Source organism: Paramormyrops kingsleyae, chromosome 17 (genome assembly GCF_048594095.1).
Source record: "Paramormyrops kingsleyae isolate MSU_618 chromosome 17, PKINGS_0.4, whole genome shotgun sequence".
NCBI lineage: Eukaryota > Metazoa > Chordata > Actinopteri > Osteoglossiformes > Mormyridae > Paramormyrops > Paramormyrops kingsleyae.
In genome coordinates, this window is record NC_132813.1 from 7,443,071 (window position 1) to 7,458,221 (window position 15,151).

At 40.3% G+C, this 15,151-nt stretch overlaps 2 protein-coding genes across 4 annotated transcripts in view; both read right to left on the reverse strand.

Annotated features, from left to right (window-relative positions):
* LOC111856401 (ubiquitin carboxyl-terminal hydrolase 25-like) overlaps window positions 1–2,094 on the reverse strand; it is a 102,943-nt gene extending 100,849 nt beyond the window's left edge. Inside the window, exon 1 of one of the 3 annotated variants that reach the window (XM_023836329.2) lies at window positions 1,885–2,092. In XM_023836329.2, coding sequence (XP_023692097.1) covers window positions 1,885–1,926 — 42 coding nt within the window. In that variant the 5' untranslated portion in view covers window positions 1,927–2,092. Of the gene's footprint in view, window positions 1–1,884 lie in introns of all 3 variants that reach the window. The other 2 variants (XM_023836333.2, XM_072701368.1) reach the window with 2 other exon arrangements.
* Window positions 2,095–2,961: 867 nt separating this feature from the next.
* LOC111856402 (arsenite methyltransferase) lies at window positions 2,962–10,081 on the reverse strand. The gene is made up of 11 exons (XM_023836334.2): window positions 9,991–10,081; window positions 9,420–9,464; window positions 9,207–9,337; window positions 8,866–9,016; window positions 8,426–8,562; window positions 7,955–8,024; window positions 7,428–7,509; window positions 6,286–6,417; window positions 5,098–5,240; window positions 4,651–4,773; window positions 2,962–3,560 (listed from the first exon to the last, which is right to left on the reverse strand). Exons 2-11 carry the CDS (start codon window positions 9,447–9,449, stop codon window positions 3,414–3,416), a joined length of 1,146 nt encoding a protein of 381 aa, XP_023692102.1. The 5' UTR covers window positions 9,450–9,464; window positions 9,991–10,081; the 3' UTR covers window positions 2,962–3,413.
* Window positions 10,082–15,151: the final 5,070 nt, after the last annotated feature.

The following is a 15,151-nucleotide window of genomic DNA, read 5'->3' on the forward strand; positions in this document are numbered from 1 at the left end:
GCAGCAGGCTAAGGATTGGTGTTTGTAGCTGAAAGGTTGTGGGTTCGAATCCCATGGCTAACAGAGTAGCCATATCACCGCTGAGCCCTGATCACAGCCCTTAACTCAGATGCCGCTGTTCTGCCGAGCTCTGCTGTCTGTTCCCAAGCCTTCTCACTTTTCTGCTAAAGTACACGTACAATGTGGGGGAATTCCTTCATAAAATTAAAAAATATAAACAACAAAAAACATTTTAAACATAGGTATTATCACCGACCAGATTCTAATAGAAAATACAGTCTTCTCCACTGACATAAGCAATAACTTCGATGTGTACAAGACCCAAATTAAAAACTGCACTGCCTGAACTGAACTGACAACACTATAATATGTAGTTATTATTTAACCAAACATATTATCACAACTGCACGCGCAAACAAACAAAAGATTATTCTGCACCTTTTCCCAGGCGGTTACAAAACATGCCGCCGCAGATGGTCCTGGAATGTAATACAAGAAACAACTATTAACTAGAATTAACTGACACTTTTTTCTTGTGGCAATAAAACGTAAAACAAAGAGCACTTGTTACCTAAAATACAGATAATAAGAGATATAATGAAAAGCAGCACCGGTCCCTTAGTGGCCGACCAATGACCGAGTAAGGCGCGGCAAACTGGGAAGCGCTTATGCGGTAACTGCTTGCAGTCTGCCCGTCTGTAGGGGCATCCTAATTTGCAAGTTTTAAATCATCACTTGGCCTATAAGCCATCTCAATAAACAGTTTAAAAGAATGTTTTACAGTAAAACGAAACCAAAGTGCGTGTGATCCAGGGTTGCCAAATCTCACGCATCTGCCGTGTCACTTACACTTTCTGACTCTCACTCAGGAAATCTTACAGCAAATCTATATTATTCCATTATAAACCCAAATTTAGCTACATCAAAAGCGTTGGGGTAGTTTGCAAACCCTACATACTATTTATAAAGGTAATAAAACTGTTAACGTATACGTGCACATACGTGTGCAGACTTGACTCAAATAGAACATTTCACGCCAGCCAGCTGATCAAAGTTGGCAACCCTGGTGATGCGTTTATTTTCTATCTTGACGCACCGACCAAAATTCAGCACCGGAATGATATTGAACAATTTATGCATGTTTTTTCTTGTATGTATAAATATTTTTCGACTTGTATATAATTTTTTTTCTTCGACTGATAACGCAAGCGCCATTTATCGACGAGTCTTCAGAAAGTAATGTTTATCTCGTTGTGAAGTCTCCCTTTGAAACGTCCTTCTTTCAGTTAAAGTTAAAAAAAAAAACATATTACATGACAAGGGCAGATTGGGGTGATGTTACTATATGACCATCTATGGATAAATATTTCGAAAATAATGTAGGCAGCTTACTTTCATTGATCAGTTTCATTTTACTGCTGCTATTTTGTTTCATTGCATTCCGTCGGAACGACATGCACAAAGCGCAGTATCACTTACCATTACGAAAAACTATAACAAGCAAATGAAATAACAAGAAAACCAGATACGGTGATATAATCCGTGCACATTTCTACTTGGCAAAGCGATACTAACTAGTTAACTTACTGAAGGATATGATATGATCAACCTAATCAAGCCAGGCTCACACTGTAAACAGACCCCTCGCAAACCAGCAGAAACTACAGAAACCAGATGTCAAACCAGTTAAAACTACAGAAAAACTCGTTTGATTCGCTTCATTGTGCATGGCAAGAAATGTGCACGTTTCCAGGTAGCTCATTAACTTACATTAAATGGAGAAGTTGATATCTGAGCCAAAATGTTTGATGAAATTGATGTTTCCCCCCTGTAAGTCACTGTGTCGGACTTTTTCCCAGCGTAAAAGCTGAGCTGTACGCTTACCTTCTGTGAATGCTGCTGGAGGACATTCTGCTCCACGGTCATGGCCGAGTAACGATACAATTTTACAGTAAAAAAGGAAAAGACCTAAAGCGTTTAAACCCGACAGAAACAAACCATGACAGTGGCGTCCCTGGGCACCGCGGGGAGAACTGCTGTAAAACAACGACGCAATCGACTTTCCGTTTTCCATTAATCGAGCCTTGATGATAGACAGCAGATTCGTCATGCCTTAATCGTACAAAATACGACGTATTTCTTACATATCACGCAAACCGTCAGGTATAAATGCCGTGATTTCAATATACTGTTTAAGGCTGCGGAACAGGTCAGTTATGTCTGATTTTCAGAAGAAACGGGTTCATGAACAATTTAATGTGAACACCAACATTCATTTGTAAACTAAATCAGAATACTTGATTCAGAATAATATTCAATATCTGGCAGCACCTCCAAGTGCATGTTACTTGGTAAGCTGGGTATATATCTGCTCTACTGACTAATCTTTAATTGTTATAATTATTTGGTCATCTAGAGTAGTTAAAAGCGATTTTCAGTCATTTTTAATAGTAGCCTATACGTATTTGAAAATGTTATAATGAGATTTAAGATAATATATTTTAGCTAAACGTATAAGGCTCTCATAGCACGGTTAAAAAAAATATGTAACATTTTAGTGAAATCCCCCCCCCCCCAACTCCCGTGATCACATTATTCACAAACTTTAGCTACAATCAGAATGTCTGTAGTACTGGACACTCATCTTCCACGCAGAAGAGCTTTGACGGGTGACGGTACATTAACTGCTGCATGAGCACCCCTAATGGCGCGTGGCTGTACTGCGTGTTACAGCAGCCCGCCAAACAGCTCGCCGTTTTGCTGCACGGTTCAGAAAAGTATGTCAGAAATACGGCCTTCAGTATTTCCTCATACAAATTTGTCAGATGCCAAAAACAGAAATGTTGGGGGGGGGGGGGGGGGGGCAAGGCAGCAGGAGAGGAAAAATGTTGACATGGCATCAGGACATCAGGAACCAACATTCTTAATGGACATAGATTACTGAGAGCACAGCAACGAGAATTGAATGTGAGAATTTAATGAAAACCTTTTTGCTAATTTCCTTCCTATTACAAATACATGGTAGTAAAAACTGTTTCAATCACAATAAGAGTAATTACAGTCAACATAATACTGCCCTTTGACACCCATCATATTAACAGAAATACTTATGGAAATGTCTCAGTATTTTCACCAACATTTCAACAGTTTGTATGTGAATAAGAGACTTAAAACCTGCACTCCTTTCTCTAACATATAAAACTGTAAATTATACCATGTTAGTCAAGTTCTTCTTCTGCTTGATACAGATTTACCATCCATTCACACGGTTATGAAAATAAATGATTACAGCATTTTCTTAAACTGATGCATAAAACACGGAGTGGTCAACATTAGGGAAGCTGAGGTTCTTCGAAGGGGACCTGGGAGTAATGCTTCGACGGCGGTATAAAATGTAAAATAATAATCGGCTTTCATTCCCCGCCGCTGCAGGTCACTGCCGTCACATCACGGACACCGCCGGCCCCCACCTCGCAGCCCGTCTCATAGCGGGTCTTGGAGCACTGTGTCACAGCTAACCCCAGTCTGTCCGCCAACAGGAAAGGGCTGAGCTGGCAACGCTGAAACGGGAGGCGAACGGTCGTCTGACAAAAACCAGCGATCTTCCCGAACAAACGTCTACTCCTCTGCTGGGTGTTGTTGCTTTGTGTTTTTTTTTTCTCCAAAAACAGGACTGGTGAGGGGGCCGAGGTGTGGAATGAGGCATGTAACCCGATGGCCCACACTGAGTAATCGCGTGGGACAGAATGTGCGATATACTGGCGCGTAGGCGGGGGTCACAAGCACAGCCACCGGTGTGATGTGGGATGAAGGACACAGGAGAATGATTCTGATGCTTTATCGGCTGGCGAGTTACGGAAAAAAAAACGTCCAGAGCCATTACTATGTCAAATTTATATTCACTTTACCTTGGATGTACCATTCTAGGTTTCTGTATAGGTGATAGATATGTGAAAAGCTGAAACAACTTTAGCGGAAATTCCATCTATAAATGGTTTAAATGGTTTAACTGCTCGCAATCAGGTTTTTTCTAGTTTATATGCTACCAACCAAAACTTTTTACACACCACAGGTATTTACCACTTTTACAGTTATTTTATAAACTGCAGATTTTTTATTCTTGTTAAGCATTGGAAAGTTGAGTGAACAACTATAAATGAAAATATAAGTCAAATAAAACAAGTTTCCTTTATAACATGGAAAGAGTATGTAACACTGCATGTCTGACATCCTATTAACTGGATGTGTGGTGATGGCAGAGTCAAATTCTAGGCTGTCCTTAAACTTTAAATGCACTAGTTAACTGTTTCATCACCTGAAACAGAGCAGTATTTAATGTCCCTTGTGTAAAAAATGCCTCATTTTTTCTCTGTTGTTATAACTGTTAGAGGAGGTTACTTTGATGAATCAAAGATATGACACTTTCTTGCTAATAAAGGTGCTTAAATGGTGAACATACTGTGTATTTATTTGTTAGCAAAGAATATTGAGTATATTTTTAGTGATTGTTCAGTGAGTAACATGCAAATGTAGAAAATCTCAGTGTGTGCAATAACTTTTGACTGGTACTGCATAACTCAGCAGTTATGGCTGCGGTTTTCACCGACAAACCAGCTCAGTTATAGAAAGGCCCCCAAAACCAGCTACTACCTGATCGGTGGAGTCCTTGACGGTGGCTGGCAAGTCCGAGCTTTTGAAACAGAAATCCTGTGCAAAACGGGACTGCTGGAGAACAGCGGCCATCTCTGCATCCACGGTGACCGGAACGCCAGTCTGGGGTTAGGGGAGCGATAGAGACTCTTGGTGTGTGATGGGCTTTCAAAAGCAGCTCTCAAAGATGGCATTTATTACATTAGGGAACAAATTCACAGGGTCTGTTTTATGCTTTTAATATCTTTTTCAATCTAGTTCAAACATCAAGACTTGTGGACAGCCACACTACTTTTATACATCTGGATGTTTTAATGAATGAATCTGAGTTAAGAACCATACACAGCCATAAATGGTATTACTATAGAGACTTTACACAACAGCCTTCTGGTCTTTGCTCTAAACCCCATGCTTCCTGCTGTCCAAAAAGGTGCCTGAATCTCATACCTTAAAAGTGTGCAGAACATCAAACTCAAGCTCATCCAGGTGATCAAGGACAGTTCCCTTGTATGTCACAACTGCATCCTGGTTTGTTAACTCCTTAGGCATTTTGAACAGACGATAGGTGCCAGATGCATAGGTGATGTTGCCTGGACACAAAACATTACAGACACAGGAGAGAGGAAGGTGCTCAAGATGGCTGTGGGTAACAAACTCCGTACAAAAGGTGCAAGGAAACTACAACTGCGTGTTGTTTTTCGCTCCTTCGTTGTTATACATGGCTCTGGAAAAAAATGAGACAACTTCATATTTTAAAAAAATCTTCATTTTTAAATCCTGGTTTAATCCTGGTTTAATCCTGGTTCTGTTGGCAGAAGGCTACATAGCGAGGCAGGCTGCATCCAGGCTCTACGTTTCTAAGACAGAAGGACACAGGAATAAGGTGAGACAGGGAACACTGGGGTCAATCAAAAACCAGCCAGGTAGAGGGTGGAAGCAACTTTCTAACACCAGAGATGACCGTCGACTTATGCAACAGTGCTTCACGAATGTGAGGATGACCTCAAGTGACCTTCAAAAAGAATGGAAAACATTAAGTGCAGGTGTGAAGTGCACTGCTAGGACAGTTCATAACAGGCTGCTAGAAGCAGGACTAAGGTCCCACAAAGCAAGGAAGAAGCCCTTCATTAATGAGAAACAGGGAAGGAAAAAAATGTGTATTTTACACAGAAGCATAGCCATAAATTGAGAAATGAGGGAAACTAAAAATGTTGCTGTGGTCTCTTATTTTTTTCCCAGAGCTGTATCCATCCATCCATCCATCCATTGTCCAACCTGCTTACCCTACTGGGTTGTGGGGGGTCTGGAGCCTATCCTGGAAGCAATGGGCATGAGGCAGGGAACAACCCTGGATGGGGGGCCAGCCCATTGCAGGGCACACTCACACACCATTCACTCACACATGCACACCTAAGGGCAATTTAGCAACTCCAATTAGCCTCAGCATGTCTTTGGGCTGTGGGGGGAAACCGGAGTACCTGGAGGAAACCCCATGACAACACGGGGAGAACATGCAAACTCCACACACATGTGACCCAAGTGGAGACTCAAACCCAGGTCCTAGAGGTGTGAGGCAACAGTGCTAACCACTGCACCACAAATATGGCCATGCATGGATTAAAAAGGTGACATTACCTGCTTTTCTGAGGAGTTCACTGTCATGTATGATGATATGACTGGCGGTGACGAGATAAGGGGTGCTGAACCCAATTCCCTGCGCCAGGGAAATAAGGTCTCGCCAGTAGAGGGAGCCACCCATCCCCTCCCCTGGCAGGACACAGCATACAACAAAAAGAATGATCCACCCATTTTCAGAAATTATTTATCCAGGTTGAGTTCTACCCTGCTCAACTGAACTATTTGTCTACGGACTGTGATAGGAAACCCACAAAAAAACAGGGAAAACGTTCTATAACACTTTACATGAACTGCACCTTCATAATGCCTTTATAATGCATTCATAGAACATTCAGTGCACCTTCATAATGCATTCGTAGAGCATTCATAAGCAGTATTGCCCAGGCACAATAACCCACATGTATCATAGTGCAGCCCCTAAACTCTTGTATATACTTTTCTTATATATATTTTATATTTTGTTTTATTTAGTTTATTCTTTAAATTTTATTTTTCTTCCTGATTTCCTTAGCCTATTAATGGTCATTTTTAATTTTTAAATCTTATTGCTGGCTCTTCCTACTCTTCTTGGTTTTACTGCACATTCCAGGAACAACTTATGTAATACATTTCACTGCAAAACATGCATGTGACAAATAAATGGTCTTGAATCTTGAAAAACATCCTAACATACTTTAGCAGATTTAACAGACATTGTGATTTTGTTTGTTATTATCATCTAATGTTTGCTATTAATGTATATCACAGATGTTAAGGTATGTTACAATGTTAAGGTATACTTACACGCTGCTTATAAATGTCCTACGAATGCGTTATAAATGCACTACGAAGATGTAGTTAATGTAAGCCGTTAACAAACATTCAATGTCTGTGCACACAGAGATGGGGCTGGATGCAGCCTATAAGGCTTGAAGGCATTCAGCTAAATAGCCTAAATAAAGAAGCTAGTGGGCTTTTAATTTGCATTTTCTTGTGAAATGTAACTGTTGTAAAACAAGTTGCCATTTTGCCGGTGAAGTATGCTCATTTGACTGGAAAACTGCTGCTACTATTAAACCTAAATCTTTATTAGAAAGTATACAAAGTGCACACACATGTATATAAATATTGTGCTCTTTTGTGTAAATTCACGTATTTACCCCATAAAACTGGATCTTGCTTTAGGTGTTCAGGAATGACTTCACTAGAGTACATGTCACTGAAGTAAAATTCACCTCCCTCCTGTAAGATATATCCCTTGTCAGTTTTTAATTAACATACTTTGCGATGTAAAACGTTGATTATTTAGAAATAGACATTTTAATAACACACAATACTGAAAAGTTATGGCGAAATAGTATTTGACAAAATGTAACCGCTTTCATTTACCTTTCGTCACTGTCTGCTTTGGGTTTGTCTTTATATATAAAATCAATAAAAATAATTTCCCATTCAAATAGACCTGACCTTACTCGATAACATTGATTTGAAAAACACAACTATCATCTGACGATTCCTCAGTCAGCCACTAGAGGGAAGCTACTTAGCGTGTTCTATTCAAGAAACTTATTCCCAATCAAAATAAAAGGACACATGGGCTCACTCAGAATTCAGTTATTACCTATGCTGCTGTTATTACAGCTAACAGTATAAATAATAAAACATGCCAATAATACGAGTCATTTACCTTAAGCACCCTATACGCTTCCGTGAATATAGCCTTTTTGTCTGGGCACAAACATATCACACAGTTTGACCTGAAATAAACAACGTGAGCTTATGAAGCATGTTATTGTGGAATTACATTTTTAAAATATATATTTTTACATAATAACATATGAAGTCTTTTTTGACACATCTTATTGTGTCACATTTACCACCCTCTGTTATTATATTTTTATAACAGACATTAATCTTAAATTGAACCTTAACCTTAAAATATGTGTGTGCGTGTGTATATATGTATGTATGTGTATATATTATATATACGTGTGTGTATTTGCATGTGTATATATATATATGTGTGTGTGTGTGTGTGTGTGTGTGTGTGTGTGTGTTCCCTTCTCTGGAACATCCAAGGCAGTATCACAGGAATACTGCCGGTGTTTTATTGCCGCACCCACAAACCACACTGTGTGTAATACAGTCACGCACTTACACCAGGACATCCAAAGCGTCACTCTGTATTCCCGCTTCACACAGTTTCTCCATGTACCCTTGGACAAAGACGGTATTCGGCTTGTCGTAACCAAACTGTTCCTGATGGTACTGGATGTACTTCTGTGACACTGCAATCTAACAGATAAAGAGAAAAACATAAAGGAAGCCCTGATTTATCAAAAAAAAAAAAGGTTCATTCCCTCTGTGGTGCACGGAATAGGGACAGAATTCACTCACACACCATGGCGAATCTACATTTACATGTAGTAATTTTAATCAGAGGGATCTCAAGGTTACGTCTCAGAAGGTAGTAACTTAATACGCTTTAACACTACACCACTCCAGTGTTAAAAATGGGTAAGTAGATTAAAGCATCAACAAAGCCATTGATATTTAAAACAAAAATGTGTCGGAGGAAAGGCTGAAAACTTTACATACCAATTCCTCTGTCATGTCGATACCAATGACAAGACCGTCCTTCCCAACCAGTTTACTGAGAATGTAACAATCCCGACCAGACCCACTGCCCAAGTCAAGAACCTTACAGCCCTGTAGCTTTTCAGGAATCACTGGGCCACAACCAAAATACCTAAAGAAAAAGCTTATTTTACAATTTAAGCATCACATCTTGTCTTGACTTGTATTGACTAGACTACTACTGCGCAAAAAGGCTTTAGAGTGTATAAAAATACTAACAAGCTATGCAATATTATAATTCAGCTGCTTAGTCAAATCTGCATTAATTTTTTTTTTTATCATGCATCGTCGTTAGTGCATACTTTTTGCACACTTCGGGATGGACCAGTTTGAGCGCTTCGACGGCGCTTCTGGGTGGGCGGCGAGCAGGCAGCCCGCAGGCGGCGCTGGTCTGAAGATCCCTGGAAGTCTGCAGGCGGGCGCCGTAGTATTTCTGTACAGATAAGACGCCTCCAGTGTATAAGGATCCACAAGATGAAAAAGGGAAGAATGCAAAAGGAAGGAAAAGCCAATACCTGGACATTTTCGTGAACTGATGATGTCATTGCGCGTCTCTGCAGCTAGAAACAAAAGCAAGAACTAGTCAAATTCTCAACCTTAAACACTCTAGGCTACTAAGTAAAAACTGCTTTACGTGTTTTACTGTATTTGCAAGTACTTGCTCCTGACAAACTCTTAAACGTATTTGTCAGTGAGTTTAACGTCATACAGGGCTGCCAGCTCTCACGCATATGGCGTAACACCCACGCTTTCTGACTAACGCTCACGCAAGAAATCTTACTGCAAATCTATAGGCTATCATTCCATTACAAACCTAAAATTAGCAGCATCAAAAGCGTTGGGGAAGTTTGCAAACCCTATAGACTGTTTACAAGGTAATAAAACTCTTACATACATGCAAATGCGTGTGCAGACTTGACTCGAATAGAAAATCTTACGCCAGTCGGCTGAGCAAAGTTGGCAACCCTGGTCATAAACTATTCATATGTGCGTGTTAAAAACTCATATTGAATCAGTGCAAAAAATATGAGTTGCTAATTCTTTTGCGTTAAATATGCACTACAATATTGGGAAATGAATACTTACGCTCGATACAAAATGGTTGTTAAAAACACGTCGCGCTTTCAATGTCCAATCCAGCAGATGGTGCCAAACAGCATTATGTAGCGTCACCGATAGATACGTGCATGGTCAATACGACGCACTCGTCAATGTTTAACGGATAACGCTATGTAACATGACTTGGACTTTGTTTTTCGGAGTCCAAAAGTACTCTGGTATGTCTTTCACTTCAGAACTAAAGGAACCACAAAAATAATTTTATAGTACATATATGGTACATAAATTGACGTATATCTTAAATTTATACATTAAATCATAAACATGTACTTGAAAACCTAAATCCTTTTTTGAAGGAAAATGTTCTGAAAATGTTGGAAAGTCTATAAAGTGATTCCATGTCAGTATTTTTGGATTTACAGGTTTGAATGGGTTTAAAATATGCTGTTAAAATGTAGAGTGAATGCTCTTTTGTTTCGTAACTTTTCTTAAATTCACCTATGAATGTAGAAAAATATGTCGTCTAATAGAGAAATATGCAAATACGTAAACATGAATAAATAGGCGGCTGCCTATGGCGCCATCTTCTATGGGGGCGCCCACTTAGCAAGCTACTTTGCCAAGGGCGTCACATGCACTTCGACTGGTACTGCCTACCGAGCCAGCGGTTCGACTCTTGCCTGGTCCAAAAAAACGTAAGACCTAAAGTCTAACTGGCGTCTCCGAGTAACTTATAGTAGCCTATGTGAGTGTGTGATGATAGGCATCTATCCTACAATGGACATTGGACCCTCACCAGAAATAGCGATCAGAACATGGATGAATAAATCCCTGCTCAGGTTCATGTAGCATTAATTCGCTGCATCCGTTAATTTGTTTCTTTATTCACCCATTTGGTGGCAGCAGTTCACACTAAATCGATGATATACTGTACAGTCTAATGCTGAATCGTTGTTCTTTAATTTGACAACAGAGGTTTTCTAGACCTCTGTCTGACACCCCCATTCATCATCATCATAATAATCATCATCATTATTATTATTATTATTTTAGATCAAACAACAAATCTTCAGGCAGATTGTTAGTGTAACTGACCGGAAGAGAAGTTAGTGTACCACGGGTCTAATGTAAGTATTTTGTAAAGGGGTAGTTAAGTCCGTAATTTGGTTTGGGAATAGAGTCTACTGTTATTTCGACAGCAAATAAAGATATTTTCATGTTTCTGATCAGTGAATCAAACATGGTGAACTATTCTTAAAGCTGAGTGTCATTAACACTTGACCAAATCCATGGGCGCTAAAAGCAGCTGCTTATTTGTTTGTTTGCTTAGTAGCCTGAATGATCATTCTAATTACAGACAACAAGATCATTCCAGACCAAACGAATGAGTATATTGCAGTATTAATAATGAAAAATATCCTCTGTTGTAAAACCAGCTTGCAAAACACATTATTTTATAAACACACTAAGGCACATTTTGCACTTTTCCCCACATCATTTCTATGTGTTGTATTAGCCCATGGAATGGCAGAAAATGTTTTAATGACCATATTTCAAATTCTTGACATATTCTTAAATAATTAACACTCGAGCTCAATATATTAAATCAAAGCCATCTGAATAATTGAACATGCATATTAAGTAAATAAGATGATTTTTTATAGCATTGCAGTAACTAAAGATGGAGAAGAAGCTATTACAGCTGTACACATAAATGCCCGAAAAGTAAATGATTGTTAAGATGAAAATGCAGGTACGCAGCATTTAATGGGGATATGTAACATGCACATGCGAAAAATCTCCCTTTGTCTGGTTGCTAAATCCGCAGCAGCACCTTCGACCCAAACGGTGCCTGGGCTTGACCCGCCTGCCAGGTTAATGCTGAAAGTGATAGGATGAGCAATAAGCCTGGACTTCAGTGACAGCAGAACCCAAGGGGCACCTCTGCATGTCCCGGCGCGCCAAACAGCGTGCATTTCCAGTGCGCATGTTTGTATTTCACTATTAAATCTCCTTTGCCCATTCGGAGAGGATGAAGCTGACTGCAGTTTGACGTCGGGGGAGGTAGCGTCACAGGGAGTAGGCAGCCAAATGTAAGGAACAGGACTAACAGTGCCGTGATGAATGCTGACATTGTTGGTTTTTTCCCCCCATGCTGCACTTTGAAACCCTTCCCACAGTGCATTGTTTTGACATTAAGTAGATTTAGTCAGCCACGACCTCCATATGACCTCAGTGTCCTTGGTTGGTTCTGAGAGAAGCTGGCAGCGCTCCACGGCTCAAGCTAACCACCGTGTTTTTGAAGTATCTTTGTAGAAAGCCAAGAAGATTCCTTTTTTAAGTAAAATAATTTAAATTCAAGCACGTTCTCGTTTCACCGCCGAAAAAAGTTAATGACCTTGAGGTCTATTGCATTGGAAAACTTCTATAAAAATCACGTTAACTGCATATATGACCGACCCCCCCCCCCCACTGCGGTAAGCAAACTACAGTAGCAGTGTGGAACTGCAAAAGCAGCGGAACCCAAAAGCACTTTCTGTGCCTCAGAAGGAGTTTAAAAGGTCATGAGATTTTTTTTTTCTTTAAAAAGGTTATTAGCAAAAGGTAATCATGCCTTTCCTTGCCGTAATTATGTTTTGGCTTTGAAGATATGCATAGCTGAAGTTGGTTGAAAGCTGAGGTGTAACACTTGATCCACGGAAAATTACTGGGCTGTAGAGGTCGGAGCGGTGTGACCCACAGACAGAGTCTGCAACCCCTGGGAAGAGGTCATGTTCTTCTCAGGAGCAACATCTGAAGGGGCTTTTACACAACGACTGAGGAAGGCACCAGATGCTAAACTATTCCCTCACAGTCTCTATGGAAACTTATCCCCTCTATATTTTTTGTTCGATTTGAATTAGGGAGTTTAAATTTCAGAATCTACGAGAATAGCAGTATCTCGTTCAGGTAGGCAAATAGCTGTAATGCTTGAAAAATCTTTTCATGATGTAGTACAGAAATGGACAACATGCTATAGATCGGTCAAGAAAATCCATTTGACTAGTCTAGCTGGATTCTATGCATTAAATGCCATTAAATTATCTATTTGAAATATGGCGAACCTTCCATCATCATTATTGGTGAAACAAATATTGTTTGCAACATTTCCAATAAACACAATCTACATAATGTAATATAAATGTAGTCATAAAACAAGGTAATGGATACAGTATGCAAAGTTATACATATGTAATATGTCAGAGCAGATGACAGGCAGGTGTATGTGTACAAAACAAGGTATTGTAATATGCATCAGGGTTATAATGACTGTGATGGATGTTCGCTTTGGAAGTTTCATCTCCAGATGGTGGAACCTTGGTGGATCTCTGGCATTTTGCTGATGCTCCTCGAACATGATGGCCTGTCTTGTTTTATTTTGTCTTCTCATCTGGGCATCACTCTCTCACGTCTGATTTTGCCTCTTGGAGTTTCCCGTGTGATGCTTAATATAAACATCGCCAGCAGAGGGGTCCGACGAGGAAGAGAAAGTGCAGGATGTTCTTTAAAGCCTTTTCCAGAAATACGTAAATCAGTGAAACGCTAAAAACAGAAATGGTATCTAAGGTTATGCCTACATTGACTAAAGTCACCCTTTGTAATTATGGCTGCATTGGAGGTCAGTGAGGAATTCTGAGGATATCTGAGGTGACCTCCTTCACATGATAGCTGTTTGGCTAATAACGTTTTCAGCAAAGATGCGATATGCACCCTTAAAGCAGTTCCTTCAATAGGGTGTTCCTAGATGGATTCATACAGCCCCATCTTGGTGTTTCAAATTTGCATGTGTCAAATTCCACCGTGCCAATGACAGATCAGGGAAGGAGTTACAAAGGAGTGGCTCTTCTCATCTGAGCGAGGCAGCGTGGCCAGGATATGCTTGCCTGCACCTGTACGTTCAGCGCCCTGCAAACCGAAATCTCCGTGTCCGCAGGGGCAGGACAGCCGAGAGAGACAACTGACAGGTTTTGCTCCCTTTCTTCTACCACAAAGCCCGTGACACCGTTGAGATTGTGGAGAGAGATTAATATAACTGCTTTTTGACAGTAAATAAATTAGATTGGACTCTGTTGGCAATCTACCCTCTGTCTATCATCTTGGAGGACAGTGCAATAGATTCTTCTTGAAATCATGCCAATGCAATTTTTTTATACTGATGTTAAGCATTCCATTTTTTAAAGATTTGACCTCTGATTGCTTTTTTTTTCCCTCTGTGAATTGATGGCGACCCTTTGTCTTCATACAAAGTTCATGGCCGCCAGAGCAGGCCTGAGCTATCAAAGGTTCCACGCCGTCCGTAATTTCAGACAAACAGATAATTGTGCGGCTGAAAACTTAACCTCGGATTAAACCCCTGACTTATTTTGTTTAATTCCATTCCCCTTCTTGCAGCTAGAGATGGAGAGGGGTTACTGGTAGTTCAAGCTTGATGAGCACGTACAGGCGGAAGAGTTCACAGAGAGACAAGGGGTTTAAGGGGAAGTTTAAGCGAGGGTAGGGAGGGTAATCGCCACGAGATCAAACAAAGAGGAAGTCGAAGGGGGAGTGTGTACAGTACCACATACCCCCCCCCCCTATTCTCCACCCTCATCACCCCCACGGCAGACAAAACTTCACTGTTCTGCCGTTCGCCAGGCCCTACAGCCAAACAACTGAGCGCTTGACCTCTGCTCTGCTTTTGAACTCCCAGATACCCGTGCATTAAAGCCGGCTGTTGCGACACGACCAAGGTTAGCTATTCATGATCACCGGCAGTGATGTTAGCGATGTTTAAAGGGCCGGCAGGGCGTAATGCAGATGACACGTCTTCATACCCGGTGCTGCGGTGGGAACGAGCTGCAAAAAAAATATTAAAATGAATTCAAATTATCATCATTTTTTTAAAAGGAAAAGCCAAATTCAGTTACCGCCACATAGTTTCTCAATTTTAAATATAGTCCAGCAAGTATCCACTGCATGAGGTTATCCATTTATTATGCATTACAGTACAAATCCATTATTTATGGATTTTTTCCCCTCATATAAATTTAATTTTTAAGCATATTAGCAATGGTCAGGTCAGTTCCCTTAACAATGTAAATAAAGAATTAAGTAAACTTCATTCTCGGGACATAATGCTAGCATTAAAATCTGGGCGCTGAGGTAAATA

Bases quoted from the DNA above. Each gene is read 5' to 3' on its own strand.
- LOC111856402 (XM_023836334.2), bottom strand. From the start codon at position 9,449: ATGACATCATCAGTTCACGAAAATGTCCAG. The intron at 9,017-9,206 runs GTATGCACTAAC...CTTTTTCTTTAG, and splicing joins CATCCCGAAGTGTGCAAAAA to GTATTTTGGTTGTGGCCCAG. The intron at 7,510-7,954 runs GTAAATGACTCG...TATATCTTACAG, and splicing joins AAGCGTATAGGGTGCTTAAG to GAGGGAGGTGAATTTTACTT.